Source organism: Callithrix jacchus, chromosome 5, assembly GCF_049354715.1.
Source record: "Callithrix jacchus isolate 240 chromosome 5, calJac240_pri, whole genome shotgun sequence".
Classification (NCBI taxonomy): domain Eukaryota; kingdom Metazoa; phylum Chordata; class Mammalia; order Primates; family Cebidae; genus Callithrix; species Callithrix jacchus.
The window spans coordinates 89,136,766-89,164,342 of NC_133506.1; the positions used below are offsets into that span (position 1 = coordinate 89,136,766).

Sequence of the window (27,577 nt, forward strand, 5' to 3'; positions counted from 1 at the left end):
ACCATTTATTGAACACCTACTTGGTGTCAAAATCAATGGTAGGCTCTGTCATGCACATAAACAAAATATCATTCCTGGCTGGGCACAGTGGCTCATGGCTGTAATCTCACTATTTGAGAGGCCAAGGTGGGTGGATTACTTGAGGTCAGGAGTTCGAGACCAGCCTGGGGCAAATGGTGAAACCTCATCTCTACTAAAAATGCAAAAAAAATTAGCTGGGTGTGATGGTGGGCACCTGCAATCCCAGCTACTCGGGTGGCTGAGGCAGGAGAATCACTTGAACTCGGGAGGTGGAGGATGGAGTGAGCCGAGATGGCGGCACTGAACTCCAGCCTGGGCGACAGAGTGAGACTCCATCTCAAAAACCAAAACAAAAGATGAGGACATTACTACAAGTTTCGTAATTTTCCGGTAAGTCAGAAAGCTGGTAAGGTATTAAAAAGGGATTCATAGGCAGGCTTTTCTGACTCCAAAGCTTCTGATTCTTTCTCCCTCAAATGATCAGTACGGGAGGAGGAAACAGGCAGTGATAGAGTTACCCTAGACAGCTCAGCCTTAGCCCAAGAAGCCACTTGCTCATAGTCTAAAAAGAAAGATGCGGATTGATAAAAGATTCTTGCAGGGCAAGAAATAGTTCTCAGAACGTACAATAGACACTAAGATTGCCAGCAACATTAATAATTCCCCTGACTTCCACCCCAACGTCCTGAAGAGTGAGGCATCTCCAAGTCTGTTACCGATGCAGAAAATGCGGTAACACCGGCCTATATTCGATGGTCAAAGCACTTAATTGTCCTCCTGAAAAAATAAAAATAAACCCAAATCCTCACATTCACTGCACCAAGAAACTCAGCCCGTTTATCGCGATCAGGGCAAGGATTGAGGGAGAGCCAAAGACCCAAAAGGAAACCAGATGGGAAGGCTCAGTGCGGTGTCAGGATGAACGCTTTAGGAACTGACCTCCAGTCTTCCCTCCAGGAAGAGGTTTGGCACGGAAGCTGAGGAAAGGGGTCCCGGGCCGAGATGCAAAGAAGGGGTGTTTCCTCGCTCACCCCATTTTTGCAACTGGACACACAGCTTGGCGGGGGGAGGAATGAGCGGGGCACAGGCACATTGGGCGGGAAGCAAGAAGGGGACGCTGGGGGCTCAACCGTGTTATCTGCAAGTGGAAAAATGGAGGACGAATATGGAAACGCGGAAGGGAGAGGAAAAAAAAAAGACTGGGCGCGGTGACTCATGCCTGTAATCCCAATACTTTGGGAGGCCGAGGCGGGCAGATCACCTGAGCTTGGGAGTTAGAGACCAGCCTGGCCAACATGGTGAAACTCCATCTCTACTCAAAATAAAAAAGTAGCCGGGCGTGTGGCGCATTCCTGATAGTCCCAGCTACTCGGGAGGCTGAGGCAGAATTGCTTGAACCCGGAGCGGGGCGGAGGTTGCAGTGAGCCGAGATCGTGCCACTGCACTCCAGCATGGCTGACTGAGCCAGGCGCCGTCTCAAACAAACAAACAAAGGACTTTTCGCAAATTGACAATTGTCAAAATTCCACCAAATACGTCTCTCAGACCGCCAGGGAGCTAGCTAGCTGCCCAAGGCGGGAACAAGGCTTCGCGCGCAGGTCTCTGAGGCGCCGGCCGGCTCACGTGTCCGGGCCACACCACGAAAACAACAGCCACAGGGGAAGACAACCTCTGTTTTCCTTATACAGCCGTTATTTGCCACAATGATCCCTTTCCTTTTGTTTCCACGTTGCGTTATTCGGAAGTGGTTATGTGGCGCCAAACACGCGATCTCTGCCCCACAGGATTCAGGCTTTCACGCCCTCATTTTCCCCGCGGTCCCTTCCGGTCGTTGTAGCTTCCTGCCCGCCCCTCTCGTCTCAGCCAACCCTGCTGAGCTTTCACGTGGACGTCACGAGTTTCTAAGTAGATCAGGAAAATCCGGTCTCCCGCCGCACCCTCGCGCGCCGCGGCCTGGCGGTGCGGACCAAACGGTCTGAGCGCGTGGCTGGCGCCTGATAGCCGAGGGGGCGAGGCCGAGGAGCAGAGGCAGAAGCAATGATGGGCTGCCGAGCGAGACCGAGAGACGTGCGAACAAGCTGCCGCGGCTCGGTGAGGATTTCGGTCCTGTTTTCCTTGGCCGGCACTGGAAGCCCCGAGAAGCCGGGTGGAAGTGCCTTTTGCACGTGTTCTCCCGTGTGTTGGGGATCGTCCCCCCGGAAGAGCCTTGGTGGCTACATGGTGTCCGTGCCCCTCCCCTCGTTGGACCGGAGGCCCCTTCCCAGCAAGAGCTGTACTGGTGACCTGTATCTACGCAGGGGTCAGCAGCCCTCACAGGATTGGTACCCATCTATCTAGTGCGTTCGTTCGTGCATTTCCTTGTCTTTAATTCGAAGTCGTTGACCGCCTGTAACGTTCCCGGTGCTTAGGATTCATGAGTGAATAAAACGAAGGGTACTGCCTTCCTGGGGCTTACAGTCCAGGGAAAACAAAGCCTCTGATTTCAGGAGTCATCAGCAAGTTGGGTGTTAGAGGGCGACGGCGCTGCGAAGGGAAAGCAGTAGGCTGGCAGGGGGCGCTGCGGTGCGGTCCTGGGCAGGGAGGGCTGAGAAGATCCGGTCAGCGTAGGCCCCATTGCAAAGAGATACTGAACTGGGTAGAGGAGAGTTTGGGGAGAAGGAAGTGAATTCCGGGCAGATGGAGGAGACAGTGCAAAGGCCCAGTGTGACTTGTATTTATAAGAAACAGCAGCGGGGCATGGTGGCTCAGGCCTGTAATCGCAGCACTTTGGGAGGCCGAAGCGGGCGGATCACTTGAGGTCAAGAGTTTGACCTCAAGTCGAGACCAGCCTGGCCAACACGGTGAAGTCCCATCTCTACCAAAAATAGAAAACTTAACTGGGCGCGGTTGTGCGTGCCTGTAATCCCAGCTACTTGGCAGGCTCTGAGGCAGAAGAATCACTTGAACCTGGGAGGCAGAAGTTAGTTGTAGGGAGCCGAGATTGCACCATTGCACTCCAGCCTGGCGACAGAGTGAGACTCCATCTCAGAAAGGGAAAACAGTAAGAAACCCTTCAAAATGCATGGAAGATGAGAAAGCAAGGAGGAAGGAGGGAGGAGGGGAGGGAAGGAAGGGAAAAACAAAACAAACAACAAGAAATCCTTGACTGTGAATAGAAGCAAGAATCCCAAACAGACTCCAAGTTTAGTGCACACTGCGCAGCCAAAGCAATCCAACAGCATTTGTCCCCACCCTCCCCTCATTGCCTGCCCCTCTCCTGCAACAGACCCACCCCCAGTGGCTGGAGTGCCGGCCAAGACTTTCAGGCAGTTTAAACCTTTTTTTTTTTTTTGATACCAAGTTTCGCTCTAGAGTACAATGGCGCAGCCTCGGCTCACTGCAACCTCCGCCTCCCAGGTTCAAGCAATTCACCTGCCTCAGCCTCCCAAGTAGCTTACAGGTGTGCACCACCATGCCCAACTAATTTTATAGTTTTTTAGTAGAGATGGGGTTTCGACATGTTGGCCAGGCTGGTCTTGAACTCCTAACCTCAGGTGATCCACTCACCTTGGCCTCCCAAAGTGTTGGGATTACAGGCATCAGCCACCGAGCCCAGCCTAAACTCCATCTATTAGACTGAGTCAATAGTTGTTTTGACTCATGGAAACATGTCTAGCTTCATGTTTCCATGACAGCACCCTTCTATTGACTCAGTCTAATAGATGGAGGCAAACTAGTAGAAAGGTAAGTAGAATACAACTTATACAGGAATCTTGATAATATCGCCTCATCCTTTTTCATATTTCCTCCCATCTTTTTGCTGTGCACACAAGCCAAACTGAAACACATAGACATAATACAGGAAGTTCTTTTAGTCCACCTTCACTGTGATGTTTTTCTGTAATTTTTGTAGACTAGTGAAGTTTCAGGAAAGGGACTGACTTTTAATATCAAAGAAATAATTTTCCTTAAACATGTATGTATGTATGTGTGTGTGTATATATATATATATATATGTATATATATATAGTGTGTGTGTGTGTGTGTGTGTATGTGACTTTCTCCAGCATTGCTGTTTTTTTCTCTTTAGCCTTTGGCCCTTCTCATAAGGATGAAAACGCATCTGTTTGGTGTCTGGGCCCTGCTGGCCTTGATTCTTTGCCCAGGTGAGGCTATTTGGGAAAGTTTTTTTAACCAGTATTTGCCAGGACACAGGTAGCTGGTCAGTGAGGAAGGGGGTGGGGCATCCTGAGTGGGGTGACACTTCCGTGTTCATTCATCTGGCTTGATGAATGATTCCTATCTCTTGGATCACTAGGACACAGAATCCTTAGGGTCTCTGGCTTGTAATTGGGATAACCCAAGTTAATAGACTATCAGAGAGGATTCTCCCTAGGAGATATGTCTTCTCTACTTGGTTCCCTTCTGCCCCAGCAGTGCCCTGTGTTTCTCCTCTTGAGAACATTTTTACTTCCTTGTTGCCACCCTTTGTGTCACGATGAAGTATAATAGGCTCTTGGTTGGACAGGACCCATTGCTGAGGTACGAGTTCTCCTGATGACAGGAAAAGAACAGGGGTCTTAGTAGGTAACATTGCTACAAAGGTTGTGTATTCCCAGAGGATACTGGTATTGGGAGGTGAAGTAGATGGTAGACATGGACTAGCTAAAGGGGACTTGTAGGGAAGCCTTCAGGACTTCCTGAAGTCCCTGTGCCCCTTACCTACATCAAGCATTTAAAATCCATCCAAGGCTGGGCACGGTAGCTTACAACTGTAATCCCAGCACTTTGGGAGGCTGAGGTGGGCAAATCACCTGAGGTCAGGAGTCTGAGACCATCCTGGCCAACGTGGTGAAACCCCATCTCTACAAAAAATACAAAATTAGCCAGGCATGGTAGCACATGCCTGTAATCCCAGCTACTCAGGAGGCTGAGGTGGAAGAATCACTTGAACCTGAGAGGCAGAGGTTGCAGTGAGCCCACCATTGCACTCCAGCCTGGGCAACAAGAATGAAACTTCATCTCAGAAACAACAACTAACAAAAAAATCCGTTCCCTTAGCACCAAATCAAAATAGAATGGTCTCAGTTTGAGAAGAGGCATAAAGTTCCATGGGAAATGAGTGATCCTGGGAGTCACCTGCAGGCCAGTGGAGATCAGAATATGGTGTGCATAAGGGTCCCCAGGAGGCTTATTTTATTCACTAGCATATTTTCAGGTTCCACCCTCACAGGTTCAAAATTATACATTCTAAGGTGGAGTTGGAATCTGCACTTTACAAGCATTCAGGGTGATTCTGGTGAAGGCAATCCTTAGCCATAATTTGAGAGAGATACTGCTTTGAGGGATAAGTAATAAAGTTTGAATCCTGTGACGGTCCACAGCAGCCTATCCTGGGGAGGTTTCAAGAATTCTGAAGGTTTAGAAAGATAATGGTTTCCCGGGCATACTTTTTTAGGAAATACACCATAATTTCCACAGTGATACTAACAGAGAATTCAAGTTCTCAAGAAAGAAGATAGGTGGAGGGAATCATGGTGGAATCAGGGCTCTAACTTGTTAATTACAGGTCTTTTATCCTTTCTGGTCCTCTGAACCTTTTTATTCAAGACAGGTTTCCTATTCTCTAACCCAGAACTAGATAGAATAGACTCTGTATTTTGTTTGGGTCTTGTGGTCCTTGCCAGAGTCATTGGCATATGTGGTTCCTATTTCAGGGGCCTCAGAAGAGTTCTTTGAGGTTTCTGTTTGGCCAAATCAGGCCCTGGTGGAGTTTGGACAGTCCCTAGTGGTCAACTGCAGCACTACCTGTCCAGACCCAGGACCCAGTGGAATTGAGACCTTCTTGAAGAAAACTCGGGTGGGCAAAGGGCCTCAGTGGAAAGAGTTTCTTCTGGAGGATGTCACAGAGAATTCCATCCTGCAGTGCTTCTTCTCTTGTGCAGGGATTCAAAAGGACACAAGCCTTGGCATCACTGTGTATCGTGAGTAGGGCTGAGGGCTGGGGCAGGGAGGCGGAAGGAGGAATGGGGAAACATGAACATGTCTCATTTAGGGAAGGACTGGACAAATGTTTCTAATTAGGGGAGATAATTAAGACCCTTAATAAAGATTTCTGTTATGTTACAGGGATTCTAGAGCCAATCACCTTTCCAGGCTGGAGTGCAGTGGCGCCTTCTTGGCCCACTGCAACCTCCACCTCCCAGGTTCAAGCAGTTTTCTGCCTCAGCCTTCCAAGTAGCTGGGATTATAGGCATCCACCACCATGCCTGGTTAATTTTTGTATATTTAGTAGGGGAAGGGTTTCACTATCTTGGCCAGACTTGTCTTAAAGTCCTGACCTCAGGTGATCCACCTCCTCCTGGCCTCCCAAAGTGTTGCAATTATAGGCATGAACCACTGTGCCTGGCCTTGTTTTTTTTTTTTTTGAGACAGAGTCTTGCTTTGTTGCCCAGGCTGGAGTGCAGTGGTATGATCTCGGCTCACTGTGACCTCCGCCTCCCGGGTTCAAGTGATTCTCCTACCTCAGCCTCCCAAGTAGCTGGGATTACAGGTGCATACCACTAGACCCAGCTAATTTTTATGTTTTTAGTACAGACAGCGTCTTACCATGTTGATCAGGCTGATGTCAAACGCCTGACCTCAAGTGGTCCACTTGCCTTGGCTTCCCAAAGTACTGGGATTACAGGCATGAGCTACCTTGCCCGACCTGCTAGAATATAGATTTTGTGTGATGCTAAGGAGACCCCGGAAGCTGCTCTTGCCTCTGAAGCCTCTCTGGCAAGAGATCAGTGCTTTCCAGAATGGCAGCAACAGTCAAAGCAAGGGACCCTCCCTCAACAGTCCCTCTTCTTGGCTATGGCCCTAGCCACTTTTGATGGGCAGAGGAAGAGCCAAAAGACTAACTCACCCCATCTAGGGCAGGGATGGCAAAAAGTTGACATTGCTGACCAGATAGTTTAAGGGTGGCAGTCACCTTCTGTGATTTGTATCACCACATTTTCCTGTCCTATGCCATTTCTTTCTGGAGAGGTGGGTAGCACTCTCATCAAGCCCTGCCTTTTTGTCTTAAAGAGCCACCAGAGCAAGTGATTCTGGAGCTGCAGCCTGCCTGGGTGGCTGTGGATGAAGCCTTCACAGTGAGGTGTCATGTGCCCAGGGTAGCACCCTTGGAGAACCTCATCCTTACCCTTCTCCAGGGTAACCAAGAACTGCATAGAAAGAACTTTATGAGCTTGGCTGTGGCCTCCAAAAGAGCTGAGGTCATCATCCATGTCAGAGCCCAAAGGGAAAATGACAGGTGCAGTTTTTCCTGCCGTGCGGACCTGGACTTGAGTTTGCAAGGTGGGAGGCTCTTTCAAGGCAGCTCACCCATCAAAATAGTTCGGATCTTTGGTGAGTCGGAACTCAGGTGCAGGAGGAATTGTGGGGCTCGTTTTGCTCATCCTGCCTTGGCCTTTCGGACTAAGTTCTCATGGGGTTTAGGGTCAGGGTGTGAGAGTAACTTAGCTTCACCTTTGCTTGGGCTTTAAACTCACCCTGGGGAAGAGAGACCTTTTAGCCCAACTCCCCTCCTACCTTGTAGGGTCCTGCATGACATGTGATTTCTCATGGCTTTTCTCTCCTTGTCCTTATTTTTTTTGGCAGAATTCTCTCAGAGTCCCCAGATCTGGGTCTCTTCCCTTTTGGAGGTTGGGATGGCAGAGACTGTGAGCTGTGAGGTGGCTAGGGTGTTTCCAGCTGAAGAAGTTATATTCCGCATGTTCCTGGAAGACCAGGAGCTGAGCTCCTTCCTTTCCTGGGAAGGGGACATAGCACGGGCCAATGCTACCATTCAGGCCATGGAGGCTGGTGATCAGGAACTGTCCTGCCTTGCATCTCTGGGTCCAATTGAACAGAAAACAAGAAAGCTAGTGCACAGCTACAGTAAGTGACCTGCCTCTTCCTTTCTCATACGGGTTCTCTACTGCTGAAAACACAGAGTATCAGGTTGGTGATTTGGCTGTAGATATCCCTGCTGCCCTTCACTGGATGCATTCTCAAGTGAATATGAGTATTCATCTTCCCTGGTAGATGCAGGCAGATTGGGGACATGTATTGCTACAGTACTTCTTTCCAGCTTTCATCCCCAGTTTCTTTAGGCCATCCTGCTTACAGAGTGATTGTGGATGCCTGAACTACTTCTTAGGAACATTTATTTGAGGTGAGGAGGAAAGCTGTAAGATGAAAAGACATCTTAGGTTGGGCACGGTGGCTCATACCTGTAATCCCAGCACTTTGGAAGGCCGAGGTGGGTGGATCACGAGGTCAGGTGTTCAAGACCAGCCTGGCCAAGATGGTGAAACCCCGTCTCTACAAAAAATACAAAAATTGCCTGGGCGTGGTGGTAGGTGCCTATAATCCCAGCTACTCGGGAGGGTGAGGCAAAGAATTGCTTGAACTCAGGAGACAGAGGTTTCAGTGAGCTGAGATCATGCCACTGCACTTCAGCCTGGGTGACAGAGCAAGACTCTGTCTCAAAAAAAAAAAAAAGAAAAGAACATACATCTTGCAGTCCTTGCAGCAAAGCATAGCTAAAGGTGTGCATGCATAGGAGAAGCTCTTGAATCCCCAAATCATCTCATTCTTCCCTTCAGCTTTTACAGAAGCAGCAGTGGTATCCAAAGTCTTTCCCCGGTTGTCTGCCTTCCCAACGGATCCCACCAGCAACAAGAATGCACAAGTGTCTGCTAGTTTTGATAAACGTGTCTTTTCCTTTTCTTACAGGGTTCCCTCCACCAATCCTGGAGCTAAAAGAATCATACCCATTGGCAGGGACCGACATTAATGTGACCTGCTCAGGGCATGTATTAACATCACCCATCCCTCCTGTTCGGCTTCAGGGAGCCCCAGACATCCTTGTCCCTGGGGAGCCTGCCTGGCTTCTATTTACTGCCATGGAGGAAGATGATGGCCGAAACTTCTCCTGCGAGGCCTCTGTGGAGGTGCAGGGTCAGCGGTTAATGAAAACCACTGTGATCCAGCTCCATGTCCTATGTGAGTAGAGGCCTGACCTTTCTTGTCAAAATGAGGATCATTATTTTCCCATTTCTAGAGAGCTTCTTGGCCAGTGCTTCATTATTAGAGTTGTCACATTTTTCTCATTAAAAAAAAAACAAAGGAAAGAATAAAAGGAAAGCTCTCCAAGCTTACCTTACACCCAGGAAAGTGAGTGGGGAACAAGATGAGGGGAAATTTGGAACATAAAGGAAAGTGGTTCAAGTGATCAGGCAGCAGTGGTTGAGGGTCAGTGGCCGAGGGGAACAGAGGAAGTGATAGTTGGAGTTAATGCTGAAGAGGGACATATTCAAAAATTCCGTATACAAATTTGTATTTTGAAAAGTAGAGAAAATAGACTGGGCACGGTGGCTCACGCCTGCAATCCCAGCACCTCGGGAGGCTGATGGCTAGAGGTCAGGAGTTTGAGACCAGCCTGACCAACATGGTGAAACCCCATCTCTACTAAAAATACAAAAATTAGCTGGGCGTGATGGTGAGCACCTGTAATTGCAGCTACTCCTGAGGCTGAGGCAGGAGAATCACCCGGGAGGCCAAGGTTGTAGTGAGCCAAGATGGCGCCACTGCATTCCAGCCTGGGCTACAAAGTGAGACTTTGTCTCAAAAAAAAAAAGGTAGAAAAATCTTCATTCTCTGAGTTCACCACTACCTAGCTCCTTCCCCACTGAGAAGCAAAGATTGGAAGCAGGGGCCCTAGGGCCACCATGGACAGAGCAGTGTTACCATTTAGTCTGAATCCATAAAAATACCACTAGGTTTCATCTGAGACTCCCTGCCCATAGGAAAGGTAGGAAGGAAGAGTTAGAGCAGGGAGCTGATAGTGCTCCCTTGGGAAGGAAAGTTGTTGGGTGGAGGGGATGGCATCTGGGTGAGGGGAGGAGAGGGAGCAGGGTGTGAAGGTGGGGAGGGGGTGTGGTACTCTGAACTCAGCTCCTTGGGAGACTCTGTTTTTGCAGACAAGCCACGGTTAGAGGAATCGGGTTGCCCTGGCAAACAGACCTGGCTAGAAGGGATGGAACACATGCTTGCCTGCATCCCAAAGGGAAACCCAGCTCCAGCCTTGGTGTGTACCTGGAATGGGGTGGTCTTTGACTTTGAAGTGCCACAGAAGGCAACCCAGAACCACAGAGGAACCTACTGCTGTACAGCCACTAACCAGCTGGGCTCTGTCAGCAAAGACATTGCTGTGGTTGTTCAAGGTAACCTTTGCTGCCCTACTGCCAGGCCCAGGATGGAAACCCCTTAGGGGTTTGGGATTCTTATCCAAGCATGAAAATAAGACAGATTCTACTAGGTTGGGAAGAGTGAGACTCAGAACTTGGCTTGGTTGGGCTGGGGTGGGTGATCCTTGCAAGCTCAGACTTTCCTAACTCTGTTGTCTGTGCTTGGTCAGGACTGGATCATGGAATCAGCTCTACCATCTTTGTCATTATTACCACTGCCCTTGGAGTGGTTGTCATCACCATAGCACTGTATCTGAGCTATAGGCCCTGCAAAATGGACAGGAGGAGATTGCTCTATAGGCAGAAAGAGGACGACGAAGAGGAGGAAAGCCAGTTTGCTGTTCAGCAAGAGAAAAGTACAACTCATATAATTGACAGCCATTTGGTTGAATGAGACTTCTGCTACTGTGGTTTCTCAGGGAGGGAAGAAAGGAGAGAAGACAAAAGAAGAAACAGAATGTTAGGCTGCATTACCCTTTGTGTTCTTCTGTCCCGTAAAACAGTGTTTCAGGCTCCTGGGTCCCATGTGTCCAATATGTCCACAAGCTCACCTTTCTCTTCTTCTTTTTTTTTTTTGAGATGGAGTCTCGCTCTTGACACTCAGGCTGGAGTGCAATGGCATGATCTCAGCTCACTGCAACCTCAGCCTCCTGGGTTCAAGCAATTCTCCTGCCTCAGCCTCCCCAGTAGCTGGGGTTACAGGTGCCTGTCACCATGCCTGGCTAATTTTTGTATTTATAGTAGAAACATAGTTTCACCATGTTGGCCAGGCTGGTCCCGAACTCCTGACCTCAAGTGATTGGCCCACCTCGGCCTCCCAAAGTGCTGGGATTACAGGTGTGAGCCACCATGCTCAGCCATCTTTTTCTTTTTAGCTCACTCTAGTCATTAGGAATCTCAGTCTCAATGTCTGATTTGTAAGAAAGCCTCTTGTTCCTTGCCAGGGACATCATCAGTCCACTCTTAGATCCAATAAAAAGATCCTGCCCTTTCTTCTTGGTTCCGACTCCCTTTTTAAACATCATACTAAAGTCAGGTGCATCTTAGAAATTTTTCATGGTTTTTTGATTGCTAACTAGGAATTAAATTTTTAGTCCAGGGACAGGACTTTGAATGGAGAAGGTATCAAATATGGGGCTAGGAATCAGAACTCTATTCCCATCTCTCCTTTCCCTTGCTCCCCTGACCTGGGCTTCTGGAGTGCCAGCTCCCAGAGCTGAGCTTGTTGATACCATTAACAATCAGTGGGAAGCTTCAACTCAGTAACCATCTGTTGTGGGTCTTAGGGGAGTATACAGATGGTAAGAAATTCCACTTCAGGCCAGACACACAGCTACCTAGCCCAGTGTTCTGTCTCTGAAGTAGAAGGTAGAGTTCTTCCATGAAATTGGCCTCACAGGTTAAGAGCTTTAAACATCTCTGAATTCCTTTTCACAGAGTAATCAACTGTGAGTTCTCATTTGCCAATTTTTTTTTTAATCCATATGGGCATCTAGGTTAGAATTCCAATGTTTATGCTCCCTTTTCATAAATAAGTGCATATTTTCATCTGTCTGCATACTATTTCCTTCAAGCTTCAAGAGGAATCTTGTGAAAATGTTCATATGATTTTATGATTCAGCTTCCTTCTCTGTTCTTTGGAAAGAATATGTTCATCCTTGGAGAAGGCATGGGGAATCATAAAACCAGATCTTTTCTCCCAAATCAGTCAAGAAATGTTTGCTGAAATTTTGCTATGGTAAAAATGGAAGTGATTTTATTATATCCAAATGCATTTCCCTTCTGTGTCATTGCTGAAAGCTTTTATTAAGTCAAATGGTTGCATTTTAGAACTTTAAATATGATTTCTAAGGAAAAACTACTGTGTTGATAGCACAACCAGCTCAGGGCAGGTGGTGCATTAGCTCGGGACAGCAACCTATTTGACCTACTTTCAAAACTAAAATTCAGGCCAGGGGTGGTAGCTCACGTCTGTAATCCCAGCACTTTGGGAGGTTGAGGTGCGTGGATCGCTTGAGCCCTGGAGTTTGAGAACAGCCTGGGAAACATGGTGAAATCCCATTTCTACAAAAAATACAAAAATTAGCCAGGTATAGTGGCACACACCTGTAGTCCCTGCTACTTGAAAGGCTGAGCCTGGAAGGTGGAGGTTGCAGTGAATTAAGATCATGCACCCCAGCCTGGGCAACAGAGCCAGAACATGTCTCAGAAACAAAACAAAGGAAACACAACCAAAAACAAAAGTCCAGACTTCCACATAGAGAGTGGTCCATAGCCTTCCAAACTGCAGATACTAGCTAGAAAAAAACGTAGCATCAGACACCAAAGGGAAAAAATTTTCCTTTTCTTCCCAGACCTCCTCTGAGTCTGGTGTTATGGACTTGGTATAAAAATAACCCTTTGGTTTCACCACATACAAGGCAGTGGGCATACAATGGTGAACAAAACATTGTTCCTGGCTTCCACAAATTTATTGGGAAAGATAGACAAACAAGCAGGAGACGATGTTGAAGCATTAACTCTCTTTTTTTTTTTTTTTTTTTTTTTCAAGACGGAGTTTTGCTCTTGTTACCCAGGCTGGAATGCAATGGCGCGATCTTGGCTCACTGCAACATCCGCCCCCTGGGTTCAGGCAATTCTCCTGCCTCAGCCTCCTGAGTAGCTGGGATTACAGGCACACGCTACCGTGCCCAGCTAATTTTTTGTAATTTTTAGTAGAGACGGGGTTTCACCATGTTGACCAGGATGGTCTCGATCTGCTGACTTCGTGATCCACCCGCCTTGGCCTCCCAAAGTGCTGGGATTACAGGCTTGAGCCACTGCACCCGGCCGAAGCATTAACTCTTATGATTGGGAAAACAGCTTGTTAAGAGAAAGTGTAACTCGGATCAAGAAAGGCTTCCTGGAGGGACATGAAATATCTTGACTTTGCAAAATAGCATCCCCCAACATGACCTGTTCAATCTCCACATTGTCACTAAGTGGAGCTACTGCTCTCTCATCATGTAAATGTAATATAAATCACCCGCCTTCCCTGAATTGATCATCTGGGGAAATAAGTTTGGAAGCAGGTTTAAGAGACAGGAGTATAGAGCCGCCCCATCCAGGGATCCTCAGCCATTTCCGTGTCAGGATCAGCTGCATCAGAGCTATAGTTATCCTGTATCTGCACATCCTGTCTCATGGCCTCAGTGCTTTGAAGCACACTGGATCCAAAAAGGAGGGGAAAAATTAGCCAGGCATGGGGTTGTGCACCTGTAATCCCAGCTACTCGGGAGGCTGAGATTTGAACCCTGGAGGTGGAGGTTGCAGTGAGCTGAGATTGTGCCATTGGATTCCAGCCTGGGCAACAGAGTGAGACTCCATCTTGAAGAAAATATAAACAAAAAGCTAAACAAAACCACAAAAGGAGGGAAGAAGGGGGCCACTTGAGCTTTCTAGTTCCAGCAGGGAGAGCCTGGAGGCTTAGCTGGCTGCTGCCTTTGCTTCTCACTGCCACAGGGTGTCAGTGTTGATAGATGGTCCCACATAGTACCATTAAACCAAGCAGATCTGCAGATCCCGGTTCCCAGCTGCTGTGGATCTCTGAGGGAAGATGATCTGCATCTCTGGGGCCTGGTCCAGCTATGGGTGTCCTCTTGCTTGGGTTTCCAGGGTTCCAGTTCTTAGAGCTCAGTAGTTTGGATGAGCTGTCCCGCAAAGTTCTTCAGACTAGGCTGGGCTCTTTCCTTTGTAGACTTGGAACCTCTGTTCCCTTTCCTTCCCCAAGGATCCAACAACCAGGGGGTCAGTCAATGCCTCCTCACTGATTCTTAAAGCAGGAAGGATCTCATCTCTCTCTTCCAGTATAATAGAGCTTCTAAGGGTAGCTGCCTTCAAAGGAGGCCCCATCCTCAAATGGTTTTGATCATATTCTTTCTGAACATTAGAGCAACCAGCTCATGCTTAAATTGCAACTATTTTGATTATCTCCAGAGGAACAGTGGCTTTTAATACTCCAAAAGTTTATCCTCTTTATTATTATTTTTGAGACAGTCTTGCTCTGCCACCCAGCTGGAGCGCAGTGTGGCATGATCTCGGCTCACTGCAACTCTACCTCCCAGGCTCAAGCGATTTTCATGCCTCAGAAGCTGGGAATACAGATGTGTACCACCACACCTGGCTAATTTTTGTATTTTTAGTAGAGACAGGGTGCCACCATGTTGGCCAAGCTGGTCTTGAACTCTTGGCCTCCTCCTGCCTCGGCCTCCCAAAGTACTGGGATTACAGGCATGAGCCACGGTGCCGGACCATTTATCCTCTTAAGGATGATCAAGCTGACATTCTGGTGTCTTTCTCTCTAGACCCGAGAAAGCATAAATTACATCTTCAGTGGGGCTTCTTACCATAGGGTTAAAAATAGTATTTGCCTTAGAGGATTATAGTTAGAAATGACACAGTATTTGTTATACACTAGCATGGTGCTGGAGACATGTGTTACATTTGTTGGTTTTTATTATTACACTGATAATTCTGGCACTAATTACGCCTGTCATAATAATCACAGTAAACCCAAAGCAAGAATCAGAAATCCATGGCAGCCCTGAGGGCCATCAAAAGTCATATACATTGTGCACAGCTTTCTGATTTTTCTAGTCTCTTTCTTCCTCCTCCCCCTACTTTCCCTTCAGTTTGGTCCCTTAAGATTTAGGACTACTAGTAGGGTGACCAGTCCTACTAGCTGAGTTTGCATTGAGCTGAGGGATTCTTGGAACGAATGTGGGACTTATGGTGTTGAAATTGAGAAAGTCTCCTGCGAACCAGGACAAGTTGGTAGCCCTAATCCCAGTGGTGCTCATTGTGTACCTCAGCACACCAGGGCCTTCTGAAAGAAGTGTCAGCTTGTCTTGGCCTAGAAGCCCAGACCCTATAATTCAGAAGAAAAGGGAAGGGGTCAGTTCTGCTCTCAACTGTGTATAAAGGGACAAAACCCATCATGTGTATTTCAACAATGCTCATGGAAGAAATTCAGAATTGGTCATTCTGAAATTCAGAATAGGTGAGGGGAAATTCAGAACACGACAGAGTCAGAAAAACATAATCCAAGGGGGTCAAGGATGACTCGAGCTCTGCCTACTGAATTCTTCCTTGTGTGAGTCTCGCTAATCTTATCTTCAGGGAAGATTTTTCATTAGAAAATACCAAGGGCCAGGTGCGGTGACTCATGCTTATAATCCCAGCACTTTGGGAGGCCAAGGCAGGTGGATCACTTGAGGCCAGGAGTTTGAATCCAGCCTGGCCAACATGGTGAAACCCTGTCTCTACTAAAAATACAAAAATTAGCCCTGTGTGGTGGTGCGTGCTTATAATCCCGGCTACTCAGGAGGCTGAGGCACAAGAATCACTTGAACCTGGTAGGCAGAGGTTGCAGTGAGCCAAGATTGCACCACTGCACTCCAGCCTGTATCTCAAAAACAAAACAAAACAAAACAAAAAAAAAAAAAAACAAGAAAAACCGGAACAAACTATTAAAATTTTTAGTTGTGAGAAGATATAAAAATTTCCATTTTAATCATTTGATGTGTACAGTTCAGTCACGTCAAGTACATTCACATTGTCAGCCAGCCATCACCATCATCCATCTCCAGAAAGCTTTTCATCTTGCACAGCTGAAACTCTGTGCTCATTAAATAGCTCCCTATTCCTTCCTCCCTGCAGCCACTGGCAGCCATCATCCTCCTTTTTGTCTCTATGAATTTGACTGCTCCGAGCACCTCATAGGAGTGGAATCAGACAGTATTTATCTTTTTTGATTGGTTCATGAGAAACACTTTTTAGAAGACTGGTGGAATTAGGTGCCACAGCTGGCCCGGGCCTCTCATCTCCTTTTTCCCTGTTCCACCAATACAACAATTGTGGACACGTGGATCTCTAACACAGTGTTTGTCAACCTTGTTTACACATTAGAATCACCTGGGAAACTTTCAAAGTACGTTTGCCTGGACCACATTCCAGGATAATTATATCAGAATCTCAGGGAGTGAGGGCTTACGTATGCAGTGCTTAGAAAACACTCTAGGTATCTCAAATTTGCACCGGAAATTGCTGTCCATGCCAAATTGACGAGCTGAAAGGTGGAATAACATTTGGCAAATGAAAGAATTTAAAGTAGATGGTCTTTAAGGCCTTTTTACACTCTAAAATGTGCAAAGTCAGGTAGTATCTTTCTAATTCTCAATCAGGGGTGGTTGAGTGGATTCTCCTATACCAGAGGGGAGCTGGGTGGACACTTTCTGGACCATGGCTGCCCCTGCAGTTCAGTTATGTTACAACAACCCCACTTTAGAACCCTCTTAGCCACCCACGTAAGCGCTGGCCATTATCATTCCCTGGCCACATGTATTCAACAAATACTTAGTAAGATAACTCACATTTCCTTTGAAAACACGCAAGCCAAGAGATAATGATGTTTGCACTCATTCCATCGACTTCTAAAGACTGTGAGATTTCTAAATAATTTTAAGGCCAAATGAAGGACGTTGCAGAAATACTGATTCCAGCTTCAAGCAAGAAATATTTTTCCGCAATGAGAGTGGTTTAATAGAATGAGGAGCCTTGTGAAAGAGTGCTTCCCTGGTTCTAGTGCTACACAGTTGTAATTGGAATACTGACTGTAAGGATAATATTCCCAAAGTAAAAGAAACTAGAATGACTTATGAGGCTCTTCTAACTCCAAAATGCTGTAAAGAGCCAGATAGTAGAAGAATGAGATAAAAGATGTAGGAATGGCTTCTGTGCTAAGAAATGCAGCAGCTCCAGAGTTTTGATTTCAACTTTCAACCACTTTGCAAGGACTGAGTTATTAACTGTAAAATAGCCAAAAATGAACACAAGTGGGTGTCATTATCAAGAAAATTCATTGTAGCACATAAAAATCAGAACTTCTAGAGAAGATTAATTAGGGGGTTGATTATTTGCATTGCAAAATAATTATTGCCTTCATAAAATCATTTTTGGATAGTAAAGTTCCTGTGACCATCTTAGTATCAATTTTTAGGTCCTCAGTCACTTAGCCAAAGTGCTTGGGAGAGTAAAAGCTTTAAAGAACTAACCACTGCTCTTTAGTGCATATTTGGAAATAATAAACATCTGAGTTGTCATTAGGAAAACAATATAATTTCACAACAGGTATTTAGACACTCCATCAGAAAATGCAGACCATCCAAAAATTCACTGCAAAAATAACTATAATTTCTTGAGTGCTATAACATGTAAAAAATATCATTGCATTTAATCCTCACATAATCCTTGTAAAGCAATATATTATCTCAGCTTGGTCAAGTAATTTATTTAGGAGTGCCAAATTACATACAGCCCAAATTTTTCTGATTCTTTCCCTTATACAAAATTAGCCCAATCAACATATCTTAGAACAAAATTGCTCAAAGACAGTTTGGAGACCATATGTGTTTGGGTTAATTTTTGCCCTTAAAATATCTTCAATATGTGTTGCCAGTGTTTAAACACTAGATTTCTTGTAAAACTCTGGATGTCTTGGCTGTCTCAAAGAATCAGAAAGTCTGGAAGCCATGTCCCTGATGTCCTGATGGTGACAGGCTGGGTGGATCCTACCTGAGCAGGGTCTTGAGTTCTGCAGGTGGTGCTGGTTTCCACTCCTCTGTATTGCATACCCCTAAGGGAAGCGAGTATCAGCTTGGATTTATCCCTTCCTATCCAGCCCCCATTGCCTATATTGTTACCTATCTAGCACCTGTTGGCATTGCATTTGCAACCCCAAAGAAAATACCTCTTCCACTTCCCTTGCCCTAATTCAGACCCCAAATGCTCTGGTTCTGTACATCTCAAACTCATTTTGCATTGTTCTCATTTCCAAAGGGTAGTTGGGCTTAAGGAATATTCATCTTAAAATTCTTCTGTAAACAAGTAGTTCTACGACATTGTTTTCTCACTTGTTGAGAAATTTTTTCCTCTGCACTTAAAAGCCTATCTTGTTTTCATTTCTTCCCACTCCTGAGGGGTAGGTTTGGTGGTGCTGATGATGGCCGGGGAGGAAGAAATGCCTTCAGATCATCTCTGGGCTGACCAGTGAGCTATTACCAGCAAGCTAGGAGCACTGACCTGGTGGAGTGGTCTCAGTGAGTAATAGATAGCAGTGCTGTGCCAGCTTTCTTCTGGCCTAGAAAGAGTCAAATCCTTTATGTTTCAGGGAACTGGTTCCCAATAGACCCCATAGGCCATGCAGGTTGTCTTCCCAACCTGCCCCTTGCTCCATACCCCCACCCTCCACCCCATAATATTAGAGAAGGGCACCTAGTCAGACAACATGATGCAACTTAATTTTATTAGGACAGGGCTGGTGGGCACTGGAGTGCCACCTTCCAGGGCCAAGAGAGGCACTGGGAAGGGGTCACAGGGATGCCATCCAGCAGCTAGAGGCCACAGAGGCCCTCCACAGAGAGGCACTGCACAATGCGCAGGAATGTCTTGACCTTGTGCATGTCCTTCCTGAAGTAATAGAGCAGCCAGTAGCTCTTGAGCAGTGTGTCATTGTTGTGCAAGTTTGTGTCAAACATGCTGCAATTTTGCTTGATGATCTCCCCAGTCTGGTGGCTGACCTCTTCCAGCCTCTGCAAAGTGAAGGAAGAGAAAGAGAGGCCGAGTGCTTGGACACTGTTCCCTCCCTCTCTTATTTTTCTCCCACCCCTCCAGGATGTAGAGAAAGGCCTGGATAATTCACTAGTGGAAATGAAGAATAAGCTGATTTCTCTTGAGTCAGGGCCTTACTGCTACAAAGAGAGCAGCAGTGTTTTCCCTAGCCCTTGAAGCCAGTGTGGCCCCAGATTGGCTGGCATAAACCTCACCCCATCACAGTTTGAATGCCTTCTTCTAGGTCCTTCAGGGACTCATAGATGTTGGTGTTCGAGACCCTATGCAGTTCACTGTTGGCAAAGACACCCCTGAGGAGCTGCACGGGTTTGAGCCAGGACTGGATGAACAGCAGGGAGATGTGGAGCAGCTCTAGGTTCTGCAGGGGAAAGACTGGCAGTGGGTGTGCTGCCTGGGAGATCTGACCACAGGCCTCCCCATCCCCACCTGGGGAGAGGGCGGCCACTCACAGATTTCGCCAGCATTTCCTCCTTGTTTGAGGGTGTCAGGATAGACTCTGAGAAGCAGAGGGAGGTCTTGGGGTTCTGCAGGAAGAAATACTTCTGTTCATTTGGGATACAATCTTCTTCCTGGGAGAAGGACCACCCATCAAGGTCTATGCTGGTGACCAGCTCCATTCTTACTTTTCTGGGACCTCACTCAGCATATGATCATCTGCTTGCATCTTTGCCTCAGAAAACAACCCTGAGCTCCTTCATCTCCTCCCATTACTTCCCAGCAAGGGAAAGTCACCCCTTCCTATCACCCCTGATGGGCATCTATTCCCCAAGAACTTACAAACTCCTGGTAGGTGTCAAAGGCCAGCTGATGCAGCTGATGGGCATGGAGCACAGCGTCTTCCAAAAGCCTGGATAAGGGAATGCGTGGAAGGGCACCAGTCTCTTGAAGCCAGGGCAGGCAAAGCAGGATGAAAGCCAGGAGCAGGGACATCTGGGAGCCTGGGGAGAAAAAGGTGGGGAAGGGAGGGAGCTGGAGAGCAAGAGGCCAGTGCTCTTCTCAGGGCCTGTTTTTTTTTACCTCTCCCTCCAGGGACCAGGAACATTCTGAGATTGGCCAAATATCTGGGCCTTTATGGTGATACTCACCTTCAGAAGCACCAAACCCGAGGGTTAGTGCCCCCGTCCCATCTACAGGCATATTGTAGTATCCTAAGGGATATCAGGGGCGCTTACCTGCAGCCATTGCAGCTAGGTGAGTTGTCCACAGGACTCTGAGTGGTTTGGGGAGTTTGGCCTTGGGATCCTGGAGCTGGTCTCTTGTGGGCCCTTTTATACCCTGGCCCCTTCTCTCTCCCTACTTGCCCCTGTTTCTTTGTACATTTATGCATGGGACCACTGACGTGCCTGTGCTAATGGATAATTTAGAAGCTTCTCCCACACACTCTGGTATCATATCCCCTGGCTTGTCATCTTTCCCTTCCCACCATCACTAGTGCTGTGAGGGTTGTGTGTCAGCCAGAGTCACCACCCAACCTGGCTCTCTTTAAGGGGCAGGTGGGTGCCTTCTGGCAGCATGCCATGGTGGCCAACCTGAAGGCGGGAAAGGATGTCAGGATAGCCAGTCCTTGAGACCCACACGGACCCCATCCCACTCTGTATCCTATCCCTTTCTTCCTCCCCGCCTGGTTCCCATCCTCCCACCAGAGACAGTGTGTGTACTAAGAAAAGGAGCCAATTATAGTCAATATATTCTGAGGGTTCTGGACACCATTCAGTCCTGAATTCCACTTTTGTTGACTCATCCTGGGTCCACCTGAGGCAGCTGGAAGCTGTGCTAAGAGTGACTACTAGAGGGAACCAACTCCATACTTTGCCCTCCCCTCTCCCTGAGCCTTGGGGCTCCCGCAGGTCTGTGGGGGCTAAGAACCCAGACTCAGGTGGGTTCTTGAGCCTGTAGCAGAGATACAAACCAAGAAACAGCAATCCTGGGAACAAACACGGACCACAACCGCTTCCTCCCATAGCCCTGAATCCATCAGAGAATCTCAAAGTTGTAGGAGCTCTTGAAGGTTTGAGTCTCCACCCTCCACCGCTTTGGAGCTCAGAACACATCCTGCCGAAGGATGCCCTATGCAGCCATGGAAGCCCATCCTCCTTTTTCTCCTCCTCCTTTCCAGATCTGTATGGAGCTTATCCAGTTGCAGAGGTCCTGCCTGTGCATTCTCACACATGACCTGCCACTTGTCTGTGAAGGAGCTATTATGACATCCCATTTCACAGATCAAGAGTCTGAGGCTCAGAGAGACTGACTTGCATGAGCTACCTCAGCCAGGGAAGCAGAGCTCCACAAGCTTGCTCTTCCCACACTTTCTCTAGGCTGGGCACAGTGGCTCACGCCTGTAATCCCAGCACTTTGGGAGGCTGAGATGGGTGGATCACCTGAGGTCAGGAGTTCAAGACCAGAGTGATCAACATGGGAAAACTCCATCTCTGTTGAAAGTACAAAAATTAGCTGGGCATGGTAGCTTGCTCCTGTAAACACAGGTACTCAGGAGGCTGAGGCAGGAGAATCCCTTGAACTCAACAGGCAGAGGTTGAAGTGAGCCAATATTGCGCCACTGTATTCCAACCTGGGTGACAGAGCAGAGCACCCTTAAAGAAAAAAGTCCTCTCTCCAGAGGTAGTGTGGTGCTACTCAGTTATTTATTTTAGTTTCATCTTTTTTTTTTCTGTTGGGGGGAGATGGAGTCTCTGTCACCCTGACTGGAGTGCAGTGGCATGATCTCGGCTCACTGCAACCTCTGCCTCCCAGGTTCAAGTGATTCTCCTGCCTCAGCCTCCTGAGTAGCTGGGATTATACACACCCGCCACTATGGCGGGCTAATTTTTGTATTTTTTAAGTAGAGACAGGGTTTCACCATGTTGACCCAGCTGATCTCAAACTCCTGACTTCCGGTGATCTGCCCACCTTGGCCTCCCAAAGTACTGAGATTACAGGTGTGAGTCACCACTCCCAACCCAGTTATTTCAGCTTCTAAATTTCTCTGAGTTTAGGGATCCTGCCCCTAACACAAGTGGTCCTTTGCCTCATTTTGTCCTTCCGTAAGGGGCAGATTGTTCTCCCTCAGTTCCCAGGTGAGAATGGCCCAGTGGCTCTGGGTGTCTTGTTGAAACCTCACAGCAGGACAAGGTGAAGGCAGAGAAGGCCAGGACTGAGCCTCCTGTCTCCTGGTTGGGGCTGTTGCAATATCATCTGGAGGTCACAAGCATCAGATGCCCCCAGAGATGAGAGCAGGAAAGAACACCCTCTACTGCCCTGAAATCTTCCACCCTGAGTTTAAGGGCATCCAGCATGCAATACTGTAGAAACACAAGCAAGCAAACAAACGCTTTTAGAAGTGGTTGGCAGTCGTGTTGCTAACCAACATTGAAAACCCACAACCCTGTGGTCGAGGATGTGAATGCTGGGCTCTGCCACCTCCCCCTTTTCAGAGCAGAAGACGGAGCTCATTTTCTGCCATCATTTCTGAAGCATTACCCAACCAGCACCCCAGACTCATCATCTGCTGGGAGGGCGCTGGGCTGTGGGCTGTTCTCCAGGCAGGCCTGTGGGAGGACCCGAGAGGGATGTCATCAATGACACCAGCTCTGAGAAACATGGGGTCACTGGGAGGGTGGAGACACCACTTACCCCTGCTCCTTCCAGCACCACCAAAGAGGAGGAGCCAGGTGGGAATGGAGGAGGGTCCCTGAGCTCCATGTAGCTTTCTGTGTCCCCCACCATCCTTCCACCAATGTCAACTGGGACATGGAGCCCCCATGACAGGGCCTTTTAGCCAGTGCTGGGGATTTAGATGTGGACTGTGAGTTCTGCAGGTGGTGCTGGTTCCCACCCCTCTCCATTGCATCTTCCTAAGGGAAGCGAGTATCAGCTGGGATTTATCCCTTCCCATCCAGTTCTCATTGCTTACCTTGTTATCTATGTGGCACCTGTTGGCACTGCATTTTCAATCCCGAATAAAATGTGTCTTCCACTTCCCTTGCCCTAATTCAGACCCCAAATGCTCTGGTTCTGTATGTATCAAACTGATTTTTGCATTGTTCTCATTTCCCAAGGATTGTTGGGCTTAAGAAATAGTCACCATAAAATTCGTCTGTACACACGTAGTTCTGTGACATTGTTTTCCCATCTGTTGGGAAATTTTTGCCTCTGCACATAAAAGCCTGCTTGTTTTCATTTATTCCCACTCCTGGGGGGCTAGGTTTGGTGTTGCTGGTGATGGTTGGGGAAGAAGAAATGCTTCCAAGTCATTTCTGTGATGACCAGGGAGCTATTACCAGCAACTGGGAACACTGACCTGGTGGAGTGGTCTCAGTGAGTAATGGACAGCAGTCATGTGCCAGCTTCCTTCTGGCCCAGGAAGAGTCAAGTCCTTTATGTTTCAGGGGCCTGGTTCCCAATAGACCTCACAGGCCCTGCAGGTTGTCTTCCCAACCTGCCCTTTGCTCCATACCCCCATCCTCCATCCCATAATATTAGAGAAGGTCACCTAGTCAGACAACATGATGCAACTTAATTTTATTAGGACAGGGCTGGTGGGCACTGGAGTACCACCTTCCAGGGCCAAGAGAGGCACTGGGGAGGGGTCTCAAGGATGCCACCTGGCAGCTAGAAGCCACAGCTGCCCTCCACAGAGTGGCACTGCACAATGCACAGGAACTTCTCAACCTTGTCTATGTCCTTCCGGAAGCAGTGGAGCAGTGTGTCATCGTTGTGTGAGTTTCTGTCAAACTTGCTGTAGGTCTGCCTGAAGATCTCCCCAGTCCGGGGGCTGCCATCTTCCAGCCTCTGTAAAGTGAAGGAAGAGAAGGAGAGGCCAAGCGCTTGGACACTGTTCCCTCCCTCTCTCACTCATTCTTTCTCCTCCCTCCCCTCCAGGGTGTAGAGAAAGGCCTGGAGGATTCACTTGTGGAAATGAAGAATATGCTGAGTTCTCTTGGATCAGGGCCTGACAACTAAAAAGAGAGCAGCAGTGTTTCTTTCCCCCAGCTTTGGAAGCCAGCAGGGCCCGAGAATTGGGGACCCCTGGCACCACCCTCACCCCCGTCAGAGTTTGGATGCCTTCCTCTAGGTCCTTCAGGTACTCATAGATGTCAGTATTCGAGATGCTATGCAGTTGGCTGTTGGTAAAGACACTGTTGAGGAACTTCACAGGCTTCAGCCACAACTGGCTGAGCAGCAGGGAGATACGGAGCAGCTCTAGGTTCTGTAGGGGAAGGACCGGCAGTGGGTGTGCTGCCCAGTGGCTCTGGCTCTGACCACAGGCCTCCCCCATCCCTGCCTGGGGAGAAGGCAGCCACTCATGGATTTCTGTTGAGTTTCCTTTTTGTTAGCTGGTGTTGGGACAGACTCTGAGAAGGAGGGGTATGTCTGGGGATTCTGCAGGAAGGAGTATTTCTGTTACTTTGGGATATAGGCTTCTTCCTAGAAGAAGGACCGCCCACCAAGCTCTATGCTGGTGACCAGCTCCCACTCTTACTTTTCTGGGACCTCACTCAGTGTATGCTCATCTGCCTGCATCTTCACTTCAGAAACAACTATGAGCTCCTTCGTCTCCTCCCATTACTTCCCAGCTGGGAGAGTCACCCCTTTCTGCCACCCCTGATGGGCACCTATTCTCCAAGAGCTTACAAATCCCGGTGGGTGTCAAAGGCCAGCTGGTGCAGGCGATGGGTGTGAGCATCGTGTCAACACAAAGCCTGGATAAGGGAATTGTTTGGAAGTCACCTTGAAGCTGGGGCAGGCAGAGCAGGGCAAAAGCCAGGAGCAGGGACGCCCGGGAGCCTGGTGAGAAACCAGAGAGCAAGGGAGGGAGCCGGAGAGCAAGAGGCCAGTGCTCTTCCTCATGGGCTGTTTATTTTTTTAATCTCTCTGGGACCAGGAACATTCTGAGATTGGCCAAATAGCTGGGTTTAGATGGCCATACCCACATTCAGAAGCCTCAAACCTGAGGGTTAGTGCCCCTGTCCCATCTACAGGGCCCGCCTCTTCCCTTGGGACATATTGTGCCCTAAGGGATTTTAGGGGCGCTCACCTGCAGCCATTGCAGCTAGGTGATCTGTCCACAGAACCCTTAGTAGTTTGGGGAGGTGGGCCTTGGGACCCTGGAGCTGGTTTCTTGTCAGCCCTTGTTATACCCTCGCCCCTTCTCTCTGCCTGCTGGCCCCCACCTGTTTCTATGCATGTTCATGCAAGGGGACCACTGACATGCCTGTGCTAATGGGTAATTTAGAAGCTTCTCCTACACATGCTGGTATCATGCCCCCTGGCTTGTCATCTTTTCCTTCCCACCGTCACCAGCACTGTGAGGGTTGTGAATAGAGTGTCAGCCAGAGGCACCACCCATCCTGTCCCCTCTTTTAGGGGCAGGTGGGTGGTGCCTCTGGCAGCATGCCATGCCGGCCAACCTGAAGGTGGGAAAGGATGTCAGAATAGCCAGTCCTTGAGACCCCACTCTCCCCCACTGACCCCATCCCACTCTCTATCCTATCCCTTTCCTCCTCCCCGCGTGGTTCCCCTCCACCCACCAGAAAGAGTGTGTGCTGGGAAAAGGGGCCAACTACAGCCAATAGATTCTGGGGATTTAGGGCATGATTCAGTCCTGAGCTCCACTTTGGCTGAGTCCTTCTGGGTCTGCTTGAGGCAGTTGGATGCAGTGCTAACACTGACCACTAGAGGGAATCAATCCCACACTTTGCCCTTCACTTTCCCTGTGCCTTGGGGCTCCCCCAACTACTGACCATCTGGCCGAAGAACCTCTACACTAAAGGTATTGCCTCAGCTCCTTGGATCTGCAGCAGAGATACAAACCAAGAAACAGAAGGCCCGGGAACAGACACAAGCGCTTCCTCCCATAGCCCTGAATCCATCAGAGAATCTCAAAGTTGGAAGAGCTCTTGAAGGTTTGAGTCTCCTCCCCAGCTTTGGAACTCAGAACACATCCCACCGAAGGATGCCCTATGCAGCCATGGAAGCCCATCCTCCTTTTTCTCCTCCTCCTTTCCAGATCTGTGTAGAGCTTATCCAGTTGCAGAGGGCCTGCCTGTGCATTCTCACATCTGACCTGCCACTTGTCTGTGAAGGAGCTATTATGATCATCCTATTTCACAGATCAAGAGTCTGAGGTTCAGAGAGACTGATTTGCATGAGCTACCTCAGCCAGGGCAGTAGAGCTCCACAATCTTGCTCTTCCCACATTGCATCATTCAAAGTCCTTTCTCCAGGCTGGGTATGGTGGCTCACACATGTAATGCCAGCATTTTGGGAGGCTGAGGTGGATGGATCACTTGAGGTCAGGAGTTCAAGACCAGACTGGTCAACATGGCAAAACTCCATCTCTATTAAAAATACCAAAATTAGCTGTACATGGTTGTGGATGCCTGTAATCCCAGCTACTAGGGAAGGTGAGGTGGGAGAATCCCTTGAACCCAGGAAGCAGAAGTTGCAGAAAGCCAAGATCACACCTCTGCACTCCAACCTTGGTGACATAGCAGAACTCCTACTCAAAAAAATAAAAAAATTTAAAAAAGAGTCCTTTATCCAGAGCAGATAGTGTGGTACTACTCATTTATATAGATATTCTAGCTGCTGCTGCTGCTGCTGCTGCTGCTGCTGCTTCTTCTCCTTCTTCTTCTTCTCCTTCTCCTTCTCCTTCTCCTTCTCCTTCTCCTTCTCCTTCTCCTTCTCCTTCTCCTTCTCCTTCTCCTTCTCCTTCTCCTTCTCCTTCTCCTTCTCCTTCTCCTTCTCCTTCTCCTTCTTCTTCTTCTTCTTCTTCTTCTTCTTCTTCTTCTTCTTCTTCTTCTTCTTCTTCTTCTTCTTCTTCTTCTTCTTCTTCTTCTTCTTCTTCTTCTTCTTTCTCCTTCTCCTTCTCCTTCTCCTTCTCCTTCTCCTTCTCCTTCTCCTTCTCCTTCTCCTCCTCCTTCTCCTTCTCCTTCTCCTTCCTTCTCCTTCTTCTCAGATGGAGTCTCATTCTGTCACCCAGGCTGGAGTGTAGTGGCATGATCTTGGCTCACTGCAACCTCTGCCTCCTGAGTTCAAGGGACTCTCCCGCTTCAGCCTCCTGAGTAGCTGGGATTACAGGCACCCACTACTATGCCGGGCTAATTTTTGTACCCTTTTAGTAGAGACGGGGCTTCACCATGTTGGCCAGGCTGGTCTGAAACTCCTCCTGACTTCAGGTGATCTGCCCACCTTGGCCTCCCAAATTACTGAGATTACAGGGATGAGTCATTGCTCCCAACCCAGTTATTTCAGCTTCTAAATTTCTCTGAGTTTAGGGATCCTGCCCCGACACAGGTGGTCCTTTGCCTCATTTTGTCCTTCCACAAGGGGCAGATATTCTCCCTCAATTCCCAGGTGAGAATGGCCCAGTGGCACGGGGTCCCTTGTGGAAACCTCAAAGCAGGAGAAGGCGAAGGCAGAGAAGGCCAGGACTGAGCCTCCTGTCTCCTGGTGCCCAGGGTGGGGCTATTTCAATACCATCTGGAGGTCACAAGCATCAGATGCCCCCAGAGATGAGAGCAGGAAAGAACACCCTCTCCTGCCCTGAAATCTTCCACCCTGAGTTTAAGGGCATCCAGCACGCGACGCTGTAGAAACACAAGCAAGCAAACAAGCAGATGCTTCCAGAA

At 48.3% G+C, this 27,577-nt stretch overlaps 1 protein-coding gene and 2 pseudogenes across 4 annotated transcripts; 1 reads left to right on the top strand and 2 right to left on the bottom strand.

Annotated features, from left to right (window-relative positions):
• The first annotated feature begins 1,954 nt into the window (after positions 1-1,954).
• On the top strand, positions 1,955-11,272 carry LOC100411055 (intercellular adhesion molecule 5). Of its 3 annotated transcripts, none has more exons than XM_035300420.3 (8): positions 1,955-2,357; positions 4,091-4,166; positions 5,718-5,984; positions 7,075-7,395; positions 7,648-7,926; positions 8,767-9,036; positions 10,014-10,256; positions 10,451-11,272. In XM_035300420.3, exons 2-8 carry the CDS (start codon positions 4,112-4,114, stop codon positions 10,672-10,674), a joined length of 1,659 nt encoding a protein of 552 aa, XP_035156311.1. In that variant the 5' UTR covers positions 1,955-2,357; positions 4,091-4,111; the 3' UTR covers positions 10,675-11,272. The 3 variants fall into 3 exon arrangements, with proteins under 3 accessions (XP_035156311.1, XP_002748158.2, XP_008995148.1); XM_002748112.5 differs by having other exon boundaries at positions 1,955-2,112; XM_008996900.5 differs by lacking the exon at positions 7,075-7,395 and having other exon boundaries at positions 1,955-2,112.
• A 7,333-nt stretch (positions 11,273-18,605) lies between these two features.
• GH1P8 (growth hormone 1 pseudogene) lies at positions 18,606-21,067 on the bottom strand (annotated as a pseudogene). The gene is given in 5 exon segments (NR_110935.1): positions 18,606-18,907; positions 19,142-19,305; positions 19,397-19,516; positions 19,725-19,885; positions 20,857-21,067. The product of NR_110935.1 is annotated as a growth hormone 1 pseudogene (transcript).
• Positions 21,068-23,355: 2,288 nt separating this feature from the next.
• Positions 23,356-24,167, bottom strand: LOC100411774 (somatotropin-like pseudogene; annotated as a pseudogene).